The following is a 25,545-nucleotide window of genomic DNA, read 5'->3' as shown; positions in this document are numbered from 1 at the left end:
TCTTATCGACAATTGTTAAGTCTGGGGTGTTATGTTGTTGTTGTTGTTGTTGTTGTTGTTGTTGTTGTTATTATTATTATTATTTTCAAAGATCCTCACTTGGAAAGAGATCCTTTTGGGATGGAAATTGCTAAGGATGGTTTTCGTAATACAGATATGAAAGGTTGGGTCGGCAGGCTGCTTTCGCGTGAACCAATCACCCAAAAGTCACGAAGCGGAGTGGGAATGCTGAACGTTCAAAGTCCCTGAAGTTGGTTCAACCCGCAAGAAAGATTAAACAAATGGAAGTTTTACCTCTTTCTGCCTCTAGGGGGCTCGCGGGTCTCAGCTATAAGCGCCCCTCCGTTGCCTCTGAGCTTCCAAAATTCTGTGCTTGCCCCCCCCCCCTCGCAATATACACACCCGATTTGGCAAGTTTCCCTTGGTGGGGAGCCTTCCGCTGCTTCAGAGGGGTCGATCCCTCCGCCAGCCTCTTTCTTCCAGCCTGTGAGAAGGGAGAAAGTTCCTTCGATAAAAGAGCTGCGGGGGCAGGATTTATTTTTGGGCATCAGTCCGCCTCCCCCCTCCCTGGCTTGGAAAGGAAGAGTCCAAGCAAAGATGCACCGACAGGGTTTGAAGCCCGCGGAGCCGAGCGCGGCAAGCTGCAGCCTTTAAACCTCCGACGCTGTTCACCAGGTATAGTAATGGAGAGCAAAGCAAATTCCGGTGTCTCTCTGGCGGTTGTAGGGAAAAAATACAAAACAAAACCCTTCTCCTCTGAGGTGAAGGGAGAGCCGGGAAGGTCCTGCTGGCAAGGCAAAGGTTTCAACTGCTCCGTCAAGGGGAGCAAAAAAAGACAGAAAACAAAACAAAAAACAAAAACGGGGGGGAGGTAGGAAGGCACAATAAGAGAGAGGGAGAGATGGGAAATTGCTTCGTCTTAGATCTGAAACTTCGGGAGCTGGGAGTGAGCGTGCAGGTAGCTGGCTCATTCGTGCGCGCGATCCTCGCCTGCGCCAGCCGGGTTCGCCTTCTTTTAAACTCTGCCTAAGCAGATGCTTCCCCCCCCCCCGCGCGCGCTGCAAACCAGCTGTCGATCAGGCCTTCGGGACTGTATTGCTTGCGGAGTTTTGAGAAGGCAAACTAAAATACTTGTTACACTCAGCTTGGTTAGTGGCTGGCAGGTTATTGCCCAGTGCCATGCAACTTGGAGTCTTTGGTGCTCTCAGAGCTTGGCTGCTTCCTTGCCCTGATGATGTTACCTAGTCAGGTAATGAAACGTCTGCAAGCAAACAACCAAGCTCAGAGAGGCACCAAAGACTCCCCTGGTCTCAGGAACAGGGAACCTCTTTCCGGACCTGGCTTCTTATTAGGATGCTAGACTTCAAAAAAAAGTTACAAAATGTGTAAGGAAACTTTTTAAAACTTGCAGCAGAGATAATATATTGACTCCCTGATTATATGCAAGAAGGTAGACAGCATCTGACTTACAAAATGCCTGAACATCTGACTACCTTTAGATACAATTCTTTCTAAAGGTACCCTATTTAATAATAATAATAATAATAATAATAATAATAATAATAATAATAATAATAACAGCAGCAGCAATAATAGCAACAACAACAACAACAACAATAATAATAATTCAGTACTGTAAGCTTCATTTTAAGGGTTGGAAGAGACAACTGAGAAACGGTTTGAGGTAGTATGGGATGAACTATTAGTCTGCACTCTGTACTTTTTTATAGGCCCTTGGGCTGAAAAAGGGATATCTGCAGGATTGCATCATTTGTTGCATCAAAGAAACAAAAACAATCCCTTCTAGCACTTGTTTAAAAGATTAATCCCTATGAGCATGCCTCAGTTTAAATGGTTGGGACTTAGGGGCAGCCCTATCACTTGTTGCAAGAACAGCTTCATCTGGGAGGTGCTTGGGATTGGGGTACAGTGGCAAGATCTTGGAGAACTCAGGGGACATGCTGTCACACTTACTCTGCACTTTCTCAATTAATCAGCTGCCTTCAGATGCAGTGGATAAAGATCTCCTGTTTCCAGTATTGAACAGAGATTCATTCACTTGCATAATCCCATTCCTATGCACTGAAAGGAGAAATGCACGCTTCATTCCAACAGGAATGGATTAGTTCTGTTCTTATACAGTTCTTCAGTTTTGTGCATTTCATTCCTTACTGCCTGCTTCCCATGTGTATTCATGATTCAAGTTTCACTTGGCAGCAAAATTTACCACTGGCAGCAAAGGGTAACATTGAGGTGCCTTGCTACGCGATGATAGTGAGACTTTTAATATTCTCATCTTCCGATTGATAGTTCTGCTACGTGCTTGACTTTTTCATGGTGTCTTATAGACTTGTATGTTATGTTGAGGATTATCCGTGTGAACATGCATGACATAAAATGAAGCAGAGTTGTCACAATAGTGTATTTCTGGATCTAAAGAGGCGAGAACATTTGAAACGATACATGCTTTGAAATTTGGTAAAGTGGCCTTGCCCTTCCATTTTCCCTTGGGCTGATAACATCTCTGCATTATCTGATTTTCTGGTACATGTCAGCTGTTTAATTTGGAACATCTTTATTTGGACTGCTCACATCACAAGTTTTAGATTCCCAAAAGCAACTGGAATACTTGGTGAAATTAACTGTTGTTTTAATTCAGTGTTTTTATTCTGACTTATTATGGCCAAATGAAGTCAAATCAGCTGAGGAGAAGTAAAAATCATAAAGTACTATATCAGCAATAAAAATTAATACTAAGGCATTTACTAAAAAGTCATTTTAAACATATTTCTGAGGCCAAATATAGCAAATGTTCAGGAAATGAATTAATCCTTGTAAGTCTGCTCCTTTAGACAAGATTCTCTACATATTGCAGTGCAGCTGAGCAGAACCCATCTGTTGTAGGTCAGCAGATAAGGGAATGTAGAAAAAAAATTCTGAAAAAAAGTGTAGAAGAATAGCCCAGCCATAGGGAAGAGTCATAGTTTACTAACAAAATGAAGGTTTTATATATAGAATGCTACTGATTTAGTCCCTGCCATCTCAAGTTCACAGACTTCAGGCTGTTGCGCCTGGAGTGATTTCTGCCTGAAAAATTCCTGTCAAGTCAAAGGAAACACACTGAGCTTGAGAGTTCACTCATTTTTACTAATATAAACAGCTTTCCACTTCATGTACATTCTGGACATCTCATGAAACCAACTAAACAACTCTATCACTTCTATGGTAGACATGCTTTTACATCATCAACCAAATTCAAAGGTTCCTTTAAAATATTATGCATGATTCATCTACTAGGCCAATATTTATTCATGAGTCTATGAGTCTGCCCAAATCTAATGTCTTCAGGATGCATTAAATGATAAAGCTCAAATTATTCTTAATCAATGGGAAAGCTGAGGTGATGGGTTTTAAAGGGCATGTATCTGATGCAGCGTTTCTCAACCTTGGCAGATAGGTGGACTTCAGTTCCCAGAATTTCCAAGCTACTTTGCTGACTGGAGAATTATCAGAATTGAAATCCATTCATTTTAAAGCTGCCAAGGTTGAGAAACATTGATCTGGTAGATTCCAGGTATCTTGGACAGAAATTTGTCTTGTTTTACAGAATTTTCCAAGGCGAAGAGACATGCAAACTGCTGTCTCTTTGTTTCGGCTTTTCAAGGCTTTCAAGCAAACATATATATGTTACTTGGTTGTCCATCATCACAGGTCATATATTCATTGCTTCCTACTGTTTTCACAGAATGAATTTCATCATTTTATTACCCAGGATATAAGCATCAACTCTAGTAATCATAAACATTTCTTAATTAATTTCTCAAGTAACTTTTAGGGATATGTAATAATGTTCCATTGATTATTATGATTATCAATTAGACTTAACGTAGCCGCCCACTCCAGTGGACTCTGGGCAGCTTACAAAATACAGCATTAAATTAAAACAAAGGAAAACATAAACAAAACTAGATAGCCTGGATTAAAAACAAACCATTAAAATTAAGAATAACAGCCATCCCCCAATACATTAACCCCATGCCTGGGACCAAAGCCAGGTTTTATATCTGTTATGTATATGCTTTTCTATTATCATTTTTCTCCATCCTAACAGTTTCATGTGCTTTGTCCAGCATGATGGCTTTCATTATAGCAAATAAGGTGTCGTATAGAAATTAATTTTAGGGGACTTCCAAGTAGGATTTTTGAGCTATTGATCTCATAATATACACTGTTTCTGGAAGCTGAGTTGGTTTCTTCTGGGTTTTATTATTGTTTATTTTAAATTGCCACAAAACTGGCACTCCAGCTCTGCAGAGCTTTTGGAGTTGCCTATTTTTCCACTGATAGAAACTCTCATTTCATTTTATCTTCCAGCAACTTTATCCTTCTCACTTTTAAAAGTCTGGGCACTATAGAATTTCCAGAATCTCAAGGTTAGCAGACTAAAGATAATTTTGGCCGGGCTTCAAACCACTGTTTAGAGATTACATTAGAGATTACCAAACACAGCACAGGCAGGCTAAATGTCCTGGGCAGCTTAATCCAATAAAGCTAGAGGACACAAGGTTAAGCTGAGATATTTTCTTCCCAGGCAGTCCCTTTTCCTTTCATTCCTTTCCATTTTTTTAAACATTATTGATGTATTCCTTCATTTTCCATAGTCTTTTATGGAATTCAAGCCATCATATTCTATAGTTCTTGAGTGTTCTTGAAGGGCAGTTCTACACAGGGCACATTACAAGGAGGTTAGGGCATGGATTACTGTGAAGAGGGTATCCTGGTCCAGGAAAGGTTGAAATTGGTGCACAAAATTTTCTGCAAGGGTTTAGCTGCCACCTGTTCCTGAAGCAGAACTATGAATCTAGGAGAATTCCCCAATTGCAGACCAACTCTGAGCAGGGTAGTGCAGTCCTTTCATAGTCAAAGATGGAATTTTCCTGGAATAATTCTAGCTATAAAGCTGGAGTCTCTTCCTCCCCAGTCAGTCTATAATAGCCTCTAAGTAGTGGGATAGCATTGCTACCACATCATCGGTTTGGCCTAGGGATAAAATGTATAACTGGATATTATCCATATTTTGTTGCTACTGAAGCCTGTGCCAAAAGATGATTACCCCAGTGGCTTCATGGTAAAAAGGAGCAAAGAAAGGAGAGATCCCTTAGGCCAGCGGTTCTCAACCTGTGGGTTGCGACCCTTTTGGGGGTCGCACGAGCCTTTCACAGGAGTCGCCTAAGACCATCGGAAAATACATATTTTCAATGGTCTTAGGCAGGGCTTGTCAAACGCCTTCTCTCCCTCCCCCCCTCCGCTCCATCTCACTTGTTTGTGGAAAATATGCTGCTTGGCGGCAGTCTGCACAAAGTCTACCAAATGTGCCCTGCAGGGGGCGCATGAAGAGCACAGGTGCAGAGCAAGGCCCCGCCCTCCCCAGGGACTCATTGTGAAGCAACCGGATTGACTTCTCGTGCACGCAGGTCAGCGAAGGGGAGGCCGCCACAGCACCGAACTCCTGCGCCCGCCAGCTGGCGACCCCTGAACTTGTGCTTGTCAGCTGGGAGGTCTGGTGACGGCCGCCGGTCTCCTTTGCCACCCCGCCCGTCCTCGACTCCTCTGCCCATTCATGTCGAGCCCGCCGGGGCTTGACAGGGACAGAGGGAGGGAAGGAGGAAGGGACTCCTCCTCTCCTAAGTTTCAAAGCTTCCCAAGGGCGCCACAATCCTCACAAAAGCGGAGGAGGGAGAAGCAAAGGGGGCGAGAAAGCTTGCAGCGGGCTCAAAGGAGCACCTGTCAGCGTTGGTGATGAGAAATTCCCCACAAACCCAGGGAAGGGGTGGAGAAAAGGAGCCCCCTTTGGGAGGAAACCGCCACCTTCTTCTCCTCGGCTTTGCGCTCTTGTTTTCCTTGGCAGCCGGGCTGCCAAGCCTCTCCTGGCTGGAACTTCCTTTCCTTCCCTCCCTCTTGGTCTCTTCCTCCTTCCCTCCCTCTCTCCCCTTGTCCCTTCCTTCCTTCCTTCCTTCCTTCCTTTCCTTCATCTCCCTCTTTGTCCCTCCTTCCCTCCCTCTTTCCCTTGTCCCTTCCTTCCTTCCCTCTTGACAAGGATCCGCGCTTCTGCAGCTGTAGCTGCTCTCCTTGGCTCCTGCCCAGCAAACTTGCTCAAGCTGGCTAATTTAGCAGAAGTGCGAATCAGCTGTAGCCCGGTGGTGATCCTGGAGCTTCTGCTAACTTAGCAAGCGGCATGTCTTTCGGCGAAGCTGAGCAAGTGAGCTGGGTGAGCTCTCCTCTGTCTCTGCCTGTGCACAGGCAGGTTTGCTGGCAGTAAAGCCCCCAACCACACTGGCAGCCTATCCCCCTCCCTTTGTCCCTTCCTGGGCACGGAGGGGGGAGGAGGAAGGAAGAGACGAAGAGGGAGGGAAGTAAGGAACAATGAGAGAGGGAAGGAAGGAAGGAAGGAACAATGGAAGGGAAGAAGGGACAAAGAGGAAAGGAAGGAAGGAAAGGAAGGAAGGAAGGAAGGAAGGAAGGAAGGAAGGAAGGAAGGAAGGGACATTGGGAGAGGGTGGGAAGGAGGAAGGGACTAAGAAGGAGATGAAGGAAAGGAAGGAAAGAAGGAAGGAAGGGACAAGGGGAGAGAGGGAGGGAAGGAGGAAGAGACTAAGCAGGAGCTGAAGGAAAGGAAGGAAGGGACAATGGGAGAGAGGAAGGGAAGGAGGAAGAGACTAAGGGAGGGGAAGGAAAGGAAGGAAAGAAGGAAGGAAGGGACAATGGGAGAAGGAGGGAAAGAGGAAGAGACTAAGGGAGGGGAAGGAAGGAAGGAACTTGGGAGAGGGTGGGAAGAGGGAGAGACAATGGGAGAGAGTGGGAAGGAGGAAGAGACTAAGAAGGAGGTGAAGGAAAGGAAGGAAAGAAGGAAGGAAGGGACAATGGGAGAAGGAAGGAAAGAGGAAGAGACTAAGGGAGAGGAAGGAAAGGAAGGAAGGAAGGAACTTGGGAGAGGGTGGGAAGAGGGAGAGACAATGGGAGAGGGAGCGAAGGAGGAAGAGACTAAGCAGGAGGTGAAGGAAAGGAAGGAAGGAAGGGACAATGGGAGAGAGGGAGGGAAGGAGGAAGAGACTAAGGGAGGGGAAGGAAAGGAAGGAAGGAAGGAAGGAAGGAAGGGACAATGGGAGAGAGGGAGGGAAGGAGGAAGAGACTAAGAAGGAAAGGAAGGAAGGAAGGGACAATGGGAGAGGGTGGGAAGGAGGAGGAGACTAAGAAGGAGGTGAAGGAAAGGAAGGAAGGGACAATGGGAGAGGGAGGGAAGGAGGAAGAAACTAAGGGAGGTGAAGGAAAGGAAGAAAAGGAACGAAGGGACAAGGGGAGGGAAGGAAGGCAGGGACCCATCCCAGTCCCATCCCAGAGACCCACATATTCCCCCCCATAGGCACTCTGCAACCTGAGTGATCAGCTGGCCATGCCCCCTGGCCATTGAGCACGTGACCCTGGTACACTGTGAACCTCATAAGTATGAATCAGTTGTCAAGCATCCGAATGTAAATCACATGACCCTGGGGATGCTGCAACAATCATAAGTGTGAAAAATGATCATAATTCGCTTCTTCAGTGCTGTTGTAATTTCAATCAGTCACTAACCGAATTGTTGTAAGTCAAGGACTACCTATACTTTCCCATTTTTTCCTTTTTTTGGGGTCAAGTTTTTGATACCCCCCGGCCAGCTGGATGGGGGGGGGGTTGGGGGTCACCACAACATGAGGAACTGTATTAAAGGGTCGCAGCATTAGGAAGGTTGAGAACCACTGCCTTAGGCACTCTACTAAGTTAAAGTCTCCAGGAAGATGTCACCTGAAGAGAGATTCCATCTCTGCTACAATGATGAATGAGGCCATGTTAATCCCCAAATATCACCTTTGTATATTTTTTTTAAATTTTAAGCCAAGGTCAGGCAGGGCAGTGGAAAGGTGCACAGCAGCCGCATGGCCCATGCAGGGAGCTGCTCCTGCTGCCACCCATCAGTCTGGCTGAAGAGCAGCCCGGCCTGGGCACCACTGGCCCCCAACAGCAGCAGGTGCAGCAGGCCCAGCAGCCCGGCCTTGGTGCTGGTTAGGTGGCAGCTGCAGCAGCTTCTGAAATCGATCCGGGGAAAAACGGACTTACTTTCTTCCCTTGTAGCTGTTGTGGTCCCTTAAGAGCCAAGTGGCAATTGCTTGGGGAAAAGGTAAGGGGGGGGGGGATGAAATCTTCCCCCCCCCATAGTGCTCCAAACACTCCCAATGTCAGCTGGCCACATCTGGCTGATGATCCTACTGCTGCTAGGGCTTACTTTTGGGGGAGGGCTTACTTTCAGGGAAACACGGTATTTGTGGCTCAGGATTGAAATGAGGGGTCTTTGGTGCTCTCCGAGCTTGATTGTTTTCTTGCAGGCATTTCATTAACCAAACTAGATGACATCATCAGTGCTACTCTAATGGACTAATCTAATCTAATATTGACTAAGCTGGAGCTGATGTTGCTCATGCTTTCATATCAAATGGAATCTGTGATTGAAACCATCAGGTAGTAGACATACTGAAGGATTTCTAACTGAGACTTTGGAGAGCCACCAATAACCCAAACACTAAGATTAATACTAAGCTGATGAGCCAATAATCGGACAATTCCAGATATTTTGTTTCGCGTTGTAGCAAAGAAGCTCTATTAAATTAATTGACATTTAAGAATCTACCTCCACTAAAAGATCTGACTCATAATGCCTGGTATTCCTCAATTCCATCTTTAGTTTCTTATTTCACACATCCTAGGACAGTGTTTCTCAACCTTGACAATTTTAAGGCATGTGGACTTCAACTCCCAGAATTCCACAGCCAGCATTGCTGGCTGTGGAATTCTGGAAGTTGAAGTCCACATGCCTTAAAATTGTCAAGGTTGAGAAACACTGTCCTAGGATAACTAACCAGGGAGAACTCTTAACAGTAATAATGCATCACTTTATGACACTCACATTATTTTAAAAATAATGTTTGAATTCCTGGCACATTCCAGATTTCCAAGTTCTGTCTGAAACTAGTAAAATGCTTTTACCAAAGAATTCGGGGGGGGGGGTTTTTCTGGCTCAGTGCAAAAGTAAAAAGTGCAGGCATATAGAAAATTAAGGTCCCACACAAACACACTCACACACATAATAAGAGAAATAGGATTTGGAACCAAATTATGAGACGAATAGACCAATTCACACATCTGTTTTCATGTGTTCCATTACTTGGCACATCCTATTAGTGTTTTAAGAAAAAAGGAAGTGATTTTATAAAACTTTATAGAAACAAGAATTGTGTTTATTGGCGGCACAAAGTGCACTGTTGCGGGTAAATTCTCCCCACAGCCTGGAGAGGTGGAGTATACTCAATTAAAAAACATACTAGAAGCTAAAAAATATCTATACAAAACTAGAAAACTAGAAAATACTAAAAATGAAAGCATATATAAAAGTCTATAAACATCTGAAAGAAAGGATAAGAGCATTAGAGGTTGTAGGGGAGCATAGAAGGTTAACATATGGAAGACTATCAAATCATAGAGCACTCTAATATGATGTACTAGGACTAGGTGTTCCTTAAATCTAGTTTATGGGATAGGTCATCTGATGAATTTTAAGTGCTACTGTGCAGATGCTAGCAACACTATATACTGGAGCAGGGCTGGTATTTGAAAACAGCAAGGTGATATAGATTTGTCCTGAGTGCCCTGGGCATTTATGCAGTACTGGGAAGGTGAGATTAGTACAAATGTTTCTGCAGAGCAGGCATTGGAGAAGCATATATTACTGCACAGTTTAATGAATGCTTTGGCCTGACTACATCCCATGCTGGAAAGAAGCCCAGGAGTGGGATTACCCGTTTCCATGTAGATTGAAAATCGTTACTCCCGGTTAATAAAGCAAGGCCAAGGGGAAAAAAGAATAGCCTGGGCCAATAGGTGAGTGTGGTCACCCACACTCTAGCCTCCATTTTCACAAAGCCTCTCTCTACCGGTAGTTCCAGGGTGTCATTAGACACAGGCACATTTTGGAACTTGAAGGGCTGATTTTAGAAATTTGTGTTGTACAAGTTCTAAAGAAGCAAAAGGCTACCAGCTTAGCTTCAAATTACTTGAGTGCTGTAGGTATACAGTGGCCTTAAAAATGGCAGATGTGCTCCTCTGTGCATTTTCAGCAGTGCAGTCCCTGTGGGTTTCCCTACTGCCACCAGAATGAAGGACTACCCCCAGGTATTTCAGGCAGGAGAACTGTTCAATCTTGTGGCCATCCGTGCTCCAGAAATAGCTCTTGGGCCTTTTGGCAAATGCCATGATTTTAGTTTTCTGATAATTGAGTTCTAGTACATTCAGATTTGGGGGTGTAATAGTTCTGCGGTTAAAGGTGCTAGGTTTGTAAGCTGGCAGACCAGGTTCAAGACCCAAAGCCACGCAATGGGGTGAGCTCCCTTTACTTGCTCCAGCTCCTGCCCACCTAGCAGTTCAAAGCCATGCAAATGTGAGTAGATAAATGGGTACCACTTCAATGGAAAAGTTAACAGTGTTCTGCCCCGGCATATAGTCATGCTGGCCACATGACCACGGAAATGTCTTCAGACAATGCTGGTTCCTAGTTTGGGCAGGGGAAACCTTTACCTTTATCTTTTATATTCAGATTATCATATTTTGAATTAATACATTGGATAGTGAACAAACTACTTATCCTAACACAGAATTCTTCCCTCCTTGAGCAAAAAAGCTACTCTATTAGTAGTATTTCCCATTTGGAAAGTTATGGAAAGCTAGAACAAATAAAAGTTATCTAAAGCAGGGCTTTTCAACCTTTTCACCCATTGTATCACTTTTAGGATATGGCAACGTCCAAGTACCACCAGTCGCCTAGCAAGGTGTCAAAAATTTGATGACCCCCCCCCCAAAAAAGGAAAAAAGTGATAAAGTACAGGTAGTCCTCGACTTACAACAGTTCACTTAGTGACTGTTCGAAGTTACAATGGCACTGAAAAAAGTGCCCCCCCAAGCCACAGCTGAGCAAGACACCTGCCTGCCCGCCCGGTGGCGCTCTTCCTCCTGTCCGAGGTTTTCATTGTTGTGAGCATTTCTGTTGAGGATTGGCAGTGGGGGTGGGGTGGGGTAGGTGTTTGGTTTTTATTCCCCCCATCTGCTGGTTGGTTGCAGCAGTTTGGGTCACTTCACATGATCCTGGGACACTGGGACCGTCATAAATATGAATCAGTTGCCAAGCATCTGAATGTAAATCATAAGACCCTGGAGATGCTGCAACATTCCAGCTGATCAATGCTCCTTCTGGGCTCAGCAGAAGCACCAGGAGCCTGGTGCTGATCTTGGCACTTCTGCTGAGCCCTGACAGCCCTGAAAAAGCGCCGATCAGCTGGAAAGGGGGACTGATCCTGGCACTTCCACTGAGTCCTGACAGCCCTGCAGCTCCAGCCATCTCTTGCTCAGGCTTGTGCAGTGCTGCCACTGGTTCAGCTCATTCCCCTCCCCCACTACCACTTTTCTAGGATGGTCACGTACCACTTGCCAGGTGCCAATGTACCACAGGTGGTACCGGTACCACTGGTTGAAAAACCCTGATCTAAAGTTTCATTGACATCCTGGCTTGTTCTGAAAATGATAAACATACCTTCCCAAGTCAGGCTAAATGAGAAACATAATCTAGTAAGCCATCTGTTTTATATACATATTGAACAAAGAGACTGTTTTATGGGTAGGAAATCATACAGGTTTTCCATCTTAGTTCTTTACTTTCAATTTACAGGCTTTAAAGTACTACCCAGAACACTCTAGTCAGTAAAAGTAAAATAATTGGATATGTAATATTGTTCCAACTTTATCAAACATTGAATATATTTAACAATGTAAAATAAAACATTTACCTTGGTTATGATCCTCAGAAGTATATATATTGTAAATTGGATTAGTTCCCAGGTAATAGATAAAACATCTTTATAGAGGGTTCAAGTGAAAAATTAGTGTAGCTAATTTCCAAGTATGTTAAGTAGTTAATTGAAGTCTGGCAATTTTAATGAAATTTTGTTAATATAAACCTCATACCAAGACTGAGAAGCATTTACTCCAGTGCGTAGGCTGTAATTCTTTCCAATTACTATGTTTTTAGACATTGTGTGTAATTTCAATTTTCCTAGAAATTTTGAGGACAGGGGAGGGGTGGAATCAGAAAATTTTTAAGCTGAGCTGGATGGGTGAAAGATACTATTTTAAGCCAGGAGAAATTTGAGATAAACTTAGTTTAAAAAAAACCCTTAATACTTTTGTTAAGTATTAACAAAATTACGGTAACCCATTTTGTTAATTATGAATGCAAAGTTTCCTGCTTCTAATAAACATCTTTACAGTAATTTGGAATTTACTTCAAATTCACAGTTGAGTTGAGAATTGTCAAACATTTGAAAATAATGGCTTAATAAGACATGGTGACCTTCCCATATTATGATTAATTTGATTTTGAATTAGCATATTGTATGAACCAAATTATTTGTAAACCATGATCCAGGTTTGGTATGCTGAGGAACTCAGCCTCTTCTTTTTTGTTTTTGTTTTTAATTCAATAAACCAATTAAACCACAGCCCCTCATGTTTGGACTCAATGTAACTGACACTATAGGACTCATTTGTGTTTTACAGCATTTTTATTAAATTGTTAGCAAACATTCCAGATCACACAAAAAAATTAACAGATGAAAGCAAAAGGAAAATGAAAGATACAAAAAAGAAAAGAACTGTTTTCTAAATGCAAGTGTTAGGAGAAGCAGGATATAATGGCCCTTTTTTTTTTAGCCCACAGGGTGGCAAATACTATTTGTAATAGAGAGGCAAAGAGATGCATTGATATTTCCAGGAATGGATCTATTCAGCTAGGTCAAAAGGTATCAGCAGCCTTTAGGGGGGGCAGGTGAATGATTGTCCTGTGATGTGACTGGTCCACAGGAGCTACCATTCATCTCCTTAAATGCACCGCAGTAAGAACTGCACCTCAATTACCCCATGTCTCCTTCAAGGCAAGAATTATTTAGATAAGAGAGACAAAGGTCAAATGGTACATTGGCTCTCCACTCATGCTCTGGATAATTGCCTGCATTTACTCTCTAGCCTTTTTTTTTTTTTGAGAGAGAGAGAGAGAGAGAGAATGTTTCAAGAGACAGTGCAGTGTTCCAGTTTCAATGTCTACCTCTGAGAGGAGTATAGATCTTAAGGGAATAAAGGCTCTAGTTTGTTCACATGAATAAGCCATCAGAAGAAAAAATAAAGCAAAGCAAGCCAAGATGACTCTTACTTTGTGATTAGGATAGGCACTTTGGGAGAAGGTATTTCCTGAAATGCTTTTTAGCCAGAGAACCGTAACTGAAACAAGTCAGGTCTCACCACAAAAACCCATCTTAGAAATCTTCATTCCAAAAAGAATACTGAGGGCAATATTTAAATAGAGTGGCACCAAAACAGTCTTAAGTTTAGAATTCTGTGGTATTGCTCTCATGTTTGAAACTTAAGAATAGTATTAAGAAGGTATGTTCCCACTTACAAAACATCATCTTATGGTCAAGAATAGACATTCTGGTATCTCTTGTCATATGGTAAGCTTGAGTAATACAAGAATCCTTAGCATCAGCTATACTTCTTACCCCTCAAATGTTCCTTCAATATTTACTTTCATTTACATTCTCAGATCTCAGAAATCTATACTAGCTATCTTGAGCTGAAGATTCCTCCCTCCTTACCAAGGGTATAAAGAGAGAGATAAAGGGGTGGGGTGGGAGTTTTACCTTTTTCTCCTAGTCAAAGCTAGGAATTCAGTTAAAAACGAGAAAAACTCAATATAGCATACATTTTTAACTTTTCAAAATAAAAATCTGATCTAGAAAGGGTTTCAAATTTATTATTACTTCTTGAGCTGATGCCAAGTATAAGTTCCAATGAAGTCAGTTTGGAGAAATGCTTCCATATGTGAAGAAATCAATAGCTGATTTTAAAGCAGAGTGCCAGTTTGAGCTAGGAGGGAAGAAATCCTTTCACTGTAGTTCCCTTATAGCCAGGGAAATATCAGAGTTGCATGAAGTATAGTCTCGGGTTTCCAAGCTGGGCTGCAAAGAGAAAAAAAAATAATATACACGTCAAAATGGCATCACATAGTTGTAATTAAAATGAATTTCCCCAAGGCAATGCCCAGTAACTAGAGAAGTATTTATTAATGCAAATGCTGATTGTAACTATCATGTATACTTTCCTGATTGAAGAGGGCAGATTAACTATCAAAACACAGGATTGGATACCACAATCATTAGACTATGAAAGATAGTAGCCTTGTAATCAGGCAGGGTAAGAACTTTGCTCAGCTGAAAATACAATTGCATGATCAATCGTTGGTATGAATGCATTTTCCCACAATTGTGCTGTCTTTGATGACATTTTTTCCTTATTGTCAGTATTGCATTTAATGATTGACAAATGGGATGGTGACTCTCCACCTGCACAAATAAAATAGTTTTGTTTGGCTGTGACTTTTTTCTAAATATTCCACGGATGCTTTCCCACATTCCGGGTCAAAGCTACCAATTCACTTGTAGCCAAAAGTACCAGCTCATTATCTTGAAGGCCCTCTTTAGATCCAGACCTCCATCCAGAAAAACCTTAATAAGTTATCATCTCAAGAGGTTTACCTAAAATTGCTATGAGTTCATCTGGTGAGGATTCAGATTCTTCCTCTGGTGCTACTGCTCTTAAGAACGGACTCCCCCTGACTTTGACCAGGCCTAGCACTTTGCCAGTATCAAATACTGCTCTGGCTGGATGAAAGGATAAGGGTTCAAGTAACCATTTTAAAACCAACCCATGGATGCAGATGCCCCCCCCTTTTTTTAAATGAACCCTCTTTCTGGTGCACCATTTCTTTCCTGAAATTCAGCTATACCAAAGTCAATATTTTCTAGTAAGGAAAAAAAAGTAGAGGAAATGTAAGAACCTTGAGAGAGAGTGACTAGTGAGATTGATGTTCTAGGTGAGGAACACTAATTTCATGAAAGCTGAGTTTACTATGTTGAGGAGAAAAGTGCATGAAGGATTCCATAGACAGATATCCTGAAATGAAAAAACAGTTCAGGAAGGCTGGAAGGAAAATAACATTAAAGTCCATACAGAAAGATGGAAGACAGTTGATGAGACCAATATGGTTGCATAGAATATTCTCATAAACTGAAAAACAAAAAGGACATGTTTAAAAAATGGTGACAATGATATTTAACAGAAGCAAAATATCAGCAAATAATCTGAAGGAATAGGATTAAGAAACCTAGGGTTCAGAATTAACTGAGGCTTGCAATGAAGCCGAAAATAGCAGAAAGGGATTTTTTGGTGCATTCAGAACAAGAGGAAAGCTAAGGAAAAGTTTGATCTGCTACTTGATGATGATAACAAGATAGTAAAGGACAACAGAACCATTGAACTGCTTAATTCCCATTTTGCATCTGTGTTTTCACAAAAGGAAAAAGTAGTCCAACCTGCCAGAACTCACCATGGGGTGGAAGAAGAGGAGTGCAGGTCAAAAATAGGAAGGGAGTAATGGTGAGAAAACATCCAGCTGCTTTGAATGAATTTTAGTCACAGAGTCTGGATAGATTTCGTCTCAAAGGGCTGAAGGAACTGGCAGTTGTGATCTCAGTCACTGGCTGTAATCACTGAGGATTGTGAAATACAAGGGAACTGGCAGAATGTTGGAGAAGAGCTAACACTGCTTCAGTCTTTTAAAAGGAGAAACAGTAAATCTTGGAGTCTGCTTGACATTAGCAATTGGGGAAATCCTAGAAAGGATTTTCAAGCAGTAGGCCTGCATGTATTTTGAAAGATATAAAGCCAGCATAGGTTTCTTAAAATGCCAAACAAAATGCAATGATAATATAATATAGAGTAACTATATTAGTAGACCAAAGGGAAGCTGTGAATATAGTATACCTCAGTTACAGTGAGGCATTTGATAACATTTTTCTTGATAAAGTAGGAAGGACGATCCCATTACAACCCTACTACTTCAGTAGATTATTAATATCTCAGCAGTGGGCTCCAAGTTAAAAAATATTTTGATAGATTTGAACATTGGACCCTATCCAGTAAAATGTTGTTCACTGGGGAGAAAGATAAGGTTCTGCATTTAAGGAGAGAAAAAACAGATGCACACATTTAGAATAGTACCATAGTACCTAACTTAGCAGTAGTTCTTGAAAAAAGGATCTAGCCTCCTAGTGTGAGCCAGTAGTGTGTGGTAGCTCACAAAGAAACCAATGCAGTGTTGGACTGCATCAACATAAACGTTGTGTTAAGATCATGGGAAGTGATAGCTTAAGGCTGTACTGGTCAGAAATACTGCACCAAATCTTCATTGACATAAACAAGAAGGATGCTGAGGAACTGGAAAGAATACAGAGAAGAATGACAAAGGGGCTAAGGATAAATTCTGTGAGGAATTATTAATTATTAAATTATTAACTTTAATAATTAAATTAAATTAAATTATTAAAATAATGTCTAACCTAAAGAAGAAAAGGGGAATTTGAGATGTTATAGTAGTTTTACGATATTTGAAAAGCTCTCACAGGGAAAAGGGTATAGATTTATTGTCCATCATGCTGAAGATAAAACAACAGCCAACAGATGGAAGATGTACAAAAAGAGATCCAAATAGGAAAAAAGGACTCATATCCTGACTGTGAAAGTTATTTAACAGTGGAATAGCCAAGCCTCTGGAGTTGTGGGAATTCCATCACTGGAAGCTTTTAAATAAATGTTGGACAGCCATTTGTCTGGGATGGCCTGAGTATTCCTGCCCTGGTTAGGAGTTAAACTCAACACTTCCAAGATCCATAAACCCTATGATTCTATTGTTAATCCTCACCCTCAAATAGCTCACTTGCTGGAATTCTTTAATCAATATTATTTTCATGTTAATAAACCCTGCTAGTGAGATTTCTGAGTTTCTTGCTTGGAAGAAACTCTTTTGGTTCAAGAAGTTAAAAGAGGGTAGAACCTCTGGAATTAAAACTTCTGCTTACAAAATTTTGTCACTGGGCTATGATTCTTATATTTGTATATGCACACACACACACACACAAACAACCCTAAACCATTGTGTGGTAAGCAGATACATTGTTCATGTATCTATTGCCCTGTTAAGGATGGAGAAGCAAAGAGGTCAAGGTGCTCTATCAAAATATAGTTGTTCTATCCTTCAATAGCCAAGGGAGCTTAAAAGCCAATCTACTGAAACCAAATCTCATTTCACTATCTAACATCCATGTAATGCTTTAAACCCAAAAATTTCATATGGTTTCTCTCTAGTGTATTCCTAGCAGAATATGCAAGCTTGGTAGAAAAGGGGAATCTGTTAGTTCTCATTGTCTGGCTTTGGGATAATGGAAACTTGCTGGTAATCTATAATAACCTGCAGGAGCTAGCTAGGACATCCATTGTATGAATAAAAGTCTACACCCGGAGCTTCTTTCTGTTCTTCTCAGCACTTGATGTTGAACAAGCAGCAGAGAGGCAGAGCTTCAAAAGAGCTATTTTCTGTCTTCACAGCTGCCAGTAGCATCTGATCCCTGTCCGAAGCAAAGTCTCTCTGTCACAGGGCCAAACACTCACTTCCACTTCAGACAGTTTTACAACTTCTTTGAGCTGTATGTTTTTCTATTGCTCAATGAGTTTCAACATCAACAACTTTTAAGATGTGTAGGCTTTAACTCCCAGAATTCTCCAACAGCGTGTGGAAGTCATACATCTTAAAGTTACTAAGGTTGAAAATGCTGGTCAGACTGGGATTTTCTCTTTTAAAAAAGGAGGTCAGCGGATTAACCTTTCATTTTGCTAATCAAAAAAGAAATTCTGCACAAAGGTTACTTTCATTAGTGATCATCTTACTATTTCATTGGCTGTTCTTATAGGAGAGGCAAAGATTAATGCCTTTAATCTTATATTTTCTTAATTTAATACAGTTTCCATTTTTCCCGAGTTGTGACAATAATCAATGAAGTTTGAACAGAAGGCTAAAACTTCTTTCTCCCCACCCATTGCATTAAGAACCATCATGTTACCAAAAAAAAAAAAAAAAAAAAAAGAGGCTCTCATCTGTTGCACATATTGTGCTTGCAACAGATGCATTTCATTCTTCTTTCCATCTAGTCTAATGGTAACAGCAGAAAAAATTAGAGGGGATTCCAATTTTACCTCAGCAGTTCAGCTCCAATGACACTAGGATCCAGTTTCTTCATAAGTCACTCTTCTCTCAAAGCTGAACAGCTGGGTCTGCATTTGGCTCACAGATTGCAAATAACTTTCCCATCTCACAAGCTATTCCCTCTCTGACTCTCTGCTTTCTTGAAGCTAGGGATATACAGTTGACATAAAGTAGAATAGAAGGGCTCCTTAAGATTTGGCATTGGATTAAATTAAATATTTGTTAATCTCTGGCCTTTCTATGTTTTTCAGGCTTTATTGTACAACTTAAGAATAGTTAAACTATCTAGGCTTCTTTTTTTATAAAAACATACATACATACATACACGTGTGTATGTATGATTCAATTATACAGCTGAGATCAGTTATGAAAATGGCTGTATTGAATGGGACCTGCAAAATGCATTTTATTATTCAGGTATGTATGAAGAATTTAGAGCAGACCTAGAGAATGGGGAGAAATGGGGAACGCTGAGGAATTCTGGAAGCTGAAGTCCACAAGTCATAAAAGGGCCAAGTTTGAAGACCCCTGCTGTGGAACCATCACAGCAACCCTCTCAAAAAATCAGTGCATGAATTCACTCACTTGGTCCCTCCCTTGAGGATTTAAACAATGAGGAAGAGAAAGGATCTGAAATATGGATAGTTAAACCAACCAGGCCAAGTATGCATTTCCTCAGGATCAACAGGCTAAACTCCTCCCAGCTACCAATACGAAACCATGGCCTAGTCAGCTGCATAGGATCTGCAAAGCTGAAATCCAACTATAAGCAAAACCGAGTGACTTTAATCCAAATTAAAACAAAAAAGCAAAATAAAATGATTGAAAATAAAATCTTCTAAATATTAAGGCAGATATGTGATCAATATGCGGGCAACATCGCACTCTTTCAATTCTGTCAACTTTCCTTTCAGGGAGCTAAATAGAGTTGAATTTGCTTGTTGTCCACAGCAATGTTAAAGACTGGGTTTAGATTCAAGCAAATACATCTGAAACTCTGAATATACCAATATTTAGACAATTGAAGTGGGCCTGTATGTACAATCTAACTGTATTCCTACATTCAATCAAATGCTTCATTAGGACTTCAGAAATAGGCTTTGTCTGAGAAGTTTAATGGTAGTGGTCACTGGAAGCATTTTTATCAGCTTAGGTTGTTATGTCACTTGTGATAGTGTCTGGAAATGGCAGGCCGTATGCTTAGTATCTATATTGTTTTAATATAGTTAATGTGCACCGCCTTTAAAGACATATTGTTATCAGATTATCCTGCTGATACAAAATGTGGCTGCTTAAAGTATGGACAAATGTCAAATAGTCTCTGACATGTCCCGCTGTGCTGTTTTCAAGTCCAATTTAAAAGACTGGTATTGGCCTTTAAACCCTTTAAATCTTTACACAGTCTGAGCTCAGCTTAATTTAAAGCTCACCTTTATCTATTCCAAGTTACTCCTATCCTTCATTTAATATTGACATATTGTAATGCCAATTCTGTGCCCATCTATCAAAGTAATTTGTATTATATACTTATTTCTCAAAGCAATTGGAAAAAAAGATAAAGTCATCTCAGAAGTAATAATAATAATAAAGTTGGAAGGGACCTTGGAGGTCATCGAGTCCAACCCTCTGCTCAGGCAGGAAACCCTATACCATTTCAGACAAATAGCTGTCCAGTCTCTTCCTAAAAACGTCCAATGTTGGAGCATTCACCGTTTCTGGAGGCAGGTTGTTCCATTGATTAATTGTTCTAACTGTCAGGAAGTTTCTGACAGTACTCTGCATTCCATTAGCAAAAGTCTAATAAAGCTCTATTGGCTTCAACTAGACCAGGGGTCTTCAAACTTGGCCCTTTTATGACTTGTGGACTTGAACTCCCAGAATTCCTGAGCCAGGCACGCTGGCTGAGGAATTCTGAGAGTTGAAGTCCACAAGTCATAAAAGGGCCAAGTTGGAAGACCCCTGAACTAGACTATAAAAATGAATCTTATCACCAACTGAGCTAAGCCTTCATAGCAGGTCTAGGACAACTCGCCGCGGGACAACTCACTGCTGGACAAGAGTTACACTAATATCAAAGGAATAGAATAGAATAATTAAAGGATACCAGAGGAGGGACAAAATGAAATGTAAATGACAAAAAGTAAAATAATGTTTAAATTAATTTAAATAAAGTGAATTATTGAATTGTCATGCAGCAACATATCTCACGGCAAATTGGCCGTGGTGAGTTGGCTGTGATGAATTGTCTCATTCCGTTCATAGGGTTTTATTGTATATATACTGCTCTTTAATTGTTATGTGTTATTGTGTGTAACACCAGATGTTAATATTTATTCTATGTGTTGTACACTGAATTGAGGTTTTCATCTAAGAAGCATCTTTAAATATAATTCTATTTATAAGTAATCCCATCTCCTGGCCATGATTTTCTACACAATGCTTATTAAGCATAATACAGAATTCACTAATTCCCCAACCTGCCACATCTGTATAAGGTTCTTTCCTTTCCTTTTCCCTATTCTCTTCACGCCCAAAGAAGGTGGCTCCGTTCAGGTATCACACAAAGTTAAAATGAAATAAAATTACATTATGATTTAAACATAATGTGTGAATGTGACCAATACTCAAGAAGCTATAGTTACAAAAAGCACAGGGGATTTTGTTTCCTAAATTCATTATTTAATGTGTGATTGGGAAAGAGGGGTCATCCTTTTCTTACAAGCTAATTCAAGGCTGTTTTCTTTCACTGAGAGGACCCACACTGACTCAAATAAGAGGGAAATATGCAAATTACTCTTTGAAAGCTATGGAACAGGGGTGTCAAACTCGCAACATCATGTGATGTGTCGCGACGTATTGTGACTTTTTTGCCATTGCTGGCAATGGGGTAGACGCGGTTTCACTATGATGCATGTGGCCTGTGGGCCAGCAGTTTGACACCCCTGCTATAGAAGCAGTCTGCAGCCTACAGTACATCCCGCAGATTGCATGTAAATGGTGGCTATATTTGGCAGCTGTTGTGTATGGCAAGCCATTCCTGAGCAACTGCAATTTTTAGCAATTTTGGGGGGGCATTTGTAGTCACGTCCTATTATTCACGGGAAACCTAGGAGCTAGCCTCCTATGGATTGTTTGCTATGTGATTGGATTCCAGAATTCTAATCACTTTCAAGTCAATGTTTTGCATATAAAAATGAGTCTTGGGAATTGGAAATCCTGCAAAGGTGTACTCGGCCTCAAATAAAAAATTCATCTATCCAGAAGGATAATGAGTTTGTACTTAAAGACAAACTTGCAACTTAAGCAAATGCTCTTTGAGCCAGTTGGAAACATTTGTTCTCCACATGAGAAGCTTGGATATGCATTAAACACAGGGCTTTTCCATTCCTGTAGATGCTCAGTTTCTTCCCAAAGGACCAGCTATCAGCTGAGCCATGGCTTTTGGCTGGCAAACTAAAGCAGCTGAAATCAGTTGTGGTCAGATCACCAAGGAGAAGCACGAAGGACAGACTTCATGAACTTTTGCAAGTGAAATGCAATATCATTTCTTGCCAGGAGCTAAAATTCAATTCGTGCATGAGCTTCTTGGCTCTCATGTTCCACATTTCACAGTTTGCTGACCCTTGGTTGATATTATAGCAGAAGTGGGGCTCTCAGCATGCAAAGAGAAAAACTTGTTTCCAAGAACAAATATCATTTCTCAAGTACAATCAGATCAAAACTTTTGCATGATGTTGCTGGCTTGCGTCCTGAAACACATTGATGAGGTGGGGGAGGACGTATACAAATATTACTTTAAAGAGCTAGAACTTAGGACAATCACCTATTTTCTTCATTCTGCCCTGCAGTTTCTTCCCTCAAGGGCTTTTCTGCCAGCCAAGTACAATTCTAGCATTGGGGCAAAATAGTAAGGAAGTTTGAAGATCACACAGAGAATGAAACACATTGGCAATGATATGAGTTTATCTCAGTTAATGATTTAACAACTCTAACACTTTGTACACATTGATGGTTGCAGCCATGGAATCGCTCTTATAGCATTATTTCTTAAAATTATGTGATACCACCCCTCATTGCCACCTGCTTTTTTCTAATGTCCATATAGTGTTTGAAAACATCTGAACAAGAGAAGGCTGCTTGCACTGGCTTCATGCATTTTGGATTCCAAGAAAGATGGAATACTTATATTGATTTTGTGGAAAGCTAGAACCCTACATATAAGAACTTCCCTTTTCTTTATGGTGGAGAACCATTCATCCTGAGATAGAAAGATTCTTCTATCAATCTCATGATGTTTGAGCACGATTAACACATTGGAAAACAGCTCACTCAGAATCGTAAAAACTTGTCATTATTCATTTACCATTTTCCATCTACATTGGATGGTTAAAGCCATTGGTCAAGAAGCTGATTTTCTGTCAGCCACTGAAAAGCATCAGCTCTGAAATATTGTGACTAATTTTTGTGAAGTACATGAAATGGGAGTTTTCCAATGTAATAAAGAGACATCCTAGACCAATCCCCATATTTTTCCAATAGATATCAATTTGAAGTCTCCTCCAGAGGTTTTAGCATTTTTAAGCATTTTTACCTTTAATTATTTGAAAATGGTAATTTCAGGCTTCATGCCAAATAAAGCAATAAATTTAGACACTGCAGACCTGCAATCCTTGCATTTAGGAACCTTGTTTATAGCAGAAACAACAGGGCTAAATACGTTTTCTTGCTGCAGACAAGATAAAATGCATGTGCACACAAAAATAAGTATCTGGGTTTCAAAATTTAAATTTTCAATAAAAATTGGGCTGTTCAGTGCCTTGAGAATGGAAGCCATCTGCTAAATGCTGATATAATGGTTCTGCCTGGCCTGGAAACCTTTGATTCCTATTTGCGTTCATTTCCAACAGGTATCTTGTTATGGATTTAATCTTTCCTGAACAAAATGCTCATATCAACAACCCTATATGTTTTGGATGCTAGAAACATGAAACAAATAACTTTTTTAAAAAATAATCCACTTTTCTGTTTTGATTTAGGGGGTCAAAATGCTGATAACGGTGACGCCACCCCATGAACCTATCACTCTCCAGTCACAGGCTCCACCTCCACCTATTCTACCAAAACCTGGAACCGACAACCTTAGGCTACAGAAGCTTATGAAAAAAGCAGCAAAGAAGAAGGCCACCTTATCAGAACAACCAACCACATCATTCCGGTCGAATCTGTCTCCTGTAAGTGAAGCTAGTCCAGACTTGGAGCACAATGAATGTTCTTCTCCACTCAAGTCACCAGAAACTGAAGTCCGTCTCACTATCAATCTTCCACCCCGCTTTTCAGTCAAGCCCATCATCCATCATGTTCCTTCTCCTTTCCCTAAAGGAAAGCCCTTCACCTTCACAGTTACAGAACAGAGGAGCCTTTCAGAGCATCTCAAACTAACCGTCTCACCTGCCACATCTCCACGTCACAGACCGACAACTCCCGAGTCACCGAGGCAATCCGCAGAGTTCCCATCAAGTCCCCCTACTCTCTTGTCCCCTGCCTTTGTTTCTCATGAACATCCCATTTCCTCCACTCCTCAAGTGGAGATGCCAGTCCTGGCTACTCATGTGGCTGAAACGCATTCCTCTTTTCACAGTGTGCAAGCACCAAGGGTTAAGTCTCCACTAATAGGACAGCCAGAGGAATATTCAAGTCGTGTCCATTTGCAAACAAGCCATGCAACTTCATTATCAAGCCAAACATATGACACTTCTTTTGTACAGCAGCCGAGGTCACTTACCCCCAAGTTAGATGTTTCTGCACCCCCTGAACCACCCACCAGAAAAATGAAACCTGAAATACTCCATATCCCTAGGCAGTATACCATGATTACATCCCCAACTCATCAGCTGGATAGGCCTGTAACTCCAAGAAGCAGTAAAAGCCGTGAACCACACACTGAAGTCCAGAGGCAGTCAGGTTCCAACACACCACAGTACACGAGGCCAGAAACGACCCTTCCTGCACCATCCACTGTCCTGCCAGAAAGGTTAAACCAGCAGGCTGTATCACCACCGCCGCCACCACCACCATCTGCCTCCCAGAGTCCTGCCAGCTCATCACCCAAATCAAAGCCAGCAGTGCCCCCCAAAAGCAAACTTAGTGGCTGGTCTCGTCTCAAAAAACATTTGGTAGTAGAATCTGAAGTTCCTCAGGTCCAAGTCTCAGAATCTGAGCTAGAGCAAGAAAGAGAAAAGACAGTAACTGAAATCTCAGCAGCCGACCCAGGTCAGGAGAAAAAAGGAACCAAGTCAAAAGCTATCAAGATGTGGGATGCCATCTTGTACCAGATGACAGTCAGCAAGGAAAAAAGGCAACAAGCTGAGGAAGAAAAGGAAATCAGAAAAGAGGGGATGTTTTCATTCCGAAGACGTTTACCACTGCTTCTCCACAGGCCACGTTTTGATGCCCGGAAACTGAAAGAGCTGGCTTCCAAGCCCATGACAAAGATCACTACTCTGTTTGATGTGCGTCGTATCCAACGCCAACCATCTGAAGAAACGCAGATGGGTTTTAATAGGAGGGCGTCTGGGTGGCAGGTGAAGGAAAGAGAAGAATAGATGTTTCCTTGAGAAGATGATCAGTGGGTTGAATCTAAAATAAATCCAGATTTTACTAAAGCAGCACTTGAGGGAAAAAAATAAAATAAAATCTTTCACAGCGTCATTATCTATATACCGAAAGATGAATATGCCTGTTTTACTCAGGTTTAACAGAGAGAGCCTTGTTTTTAGAATAACAGCCTATATAGAAATAAGAAGTTAAAACCATCTGCTGAAATAAAATATAAGATGGAACAGAAATATATTGGCTTGCTCCACCAAGCCTATCTTTTATTCTAAAATAATGCCAAGTTCTTGGCTTTTTGTCCATATCCAGTCAATGGTGTTTTGAACAAAGCTAAGCAATCATCCCACATCATCGTACACATGTTCAGGATCTCTCTCTTCCCATCCCCCTTTGAGTTCAAAAGCTGTCCACAGGTTTAGACCTTTTGGTTAGAGGACAAGATGAGTAGGATTATATCTAATAGTAGGAGCAATGATTGCTTTCACAAGCTACTTTCATGTTTCCAGCAGGAAAAAAAAAAAGTCTCTCGTGTATAGCCTAAATCTAAATTGCAGTACTAACATGCACCCAAAATTGTAGTTTGAAATCAATAGTTATACAAGAACAAGGTTCAAGATGGCTTCATATTTTTAAAAGATGACATTAAAAAG

At 41.2% G+C, this 25,545-nt stretch overlaps 2 protein-coding genes across 5 annotated transcripts in view; one reads left to right on the top strand and one right to left on the bottom strand.

Annotated features, from left to right (window-relative positions):
- The first annotated feature begins 426 nt into the window (after positions 1-426).
- LOC120306730 (proteoglycan 4-like) lies at positions 427-25,014 on the top strand. Its single transcript, XM_039340458.1, has 2 exons — positions 427-675; positions 23,320-25,014. Exon 2 carries the CDS (start codon positions 23,329-23,331, stop codon positions 24,883-24,885), a length of 1,557 nt encoding a protein of 518 aa, XP_039196392.1. The 5' UTR covers positions 427-675; positions 23,320-23,328; the 3' UTR covers positions 24,886-25,014.
- The window catches only part of LSP1 (lymphocyte specific protein 1), a 105,186-nt gene continuing 92,317 nt past the window's right edge, over positions 12,677-25,545 (bottom strand). For all 4 annotated transcript variants that reach the window (XM_039340463.1, XM_039340459.1, XM_039340460.1 and 1 more), the window contains one exon: positions 12,677-14,144. The gene's annotated coding sequence lies outside the window, so the exon portion shown is untranslated. The remainder of the gene's footprint in view (positions 14,145-25,545) is intronic.

The sequence above is a fragment of the Crotalus tigris genome, unplaced genomic scaffold (assembly GCF_016545835.1).
Source record: "Crotalus tigris isolate CLP2741 ecotype Arizona unplaced genomic scaffold, ASM1654583v1 scf7180000017749.438534, whole genome shotgun sequence".
Taxonomy (NCBI): domain Eukaryota; kingdom Metazoa; phylum Chordata; class Lepidosauria; order Squamata; family Viperidae; genus Crotalus; species Crotalus tigris.
The sequence above is the reverse complement of the archived record's forward strand: the minus strand, read 5'-3'. Positions and strand labels throughout refer to the sequence as shown.

What these genes read in the sequence shown, in the direction of transcription:
- LOC120306730 (XM_039340458.1), top strand. Translation starts at nt 23,329, where the DNA reads ATGCTGATAACGGTGACGCCACCCCATGAACCTATCACTCTCCAGTCA.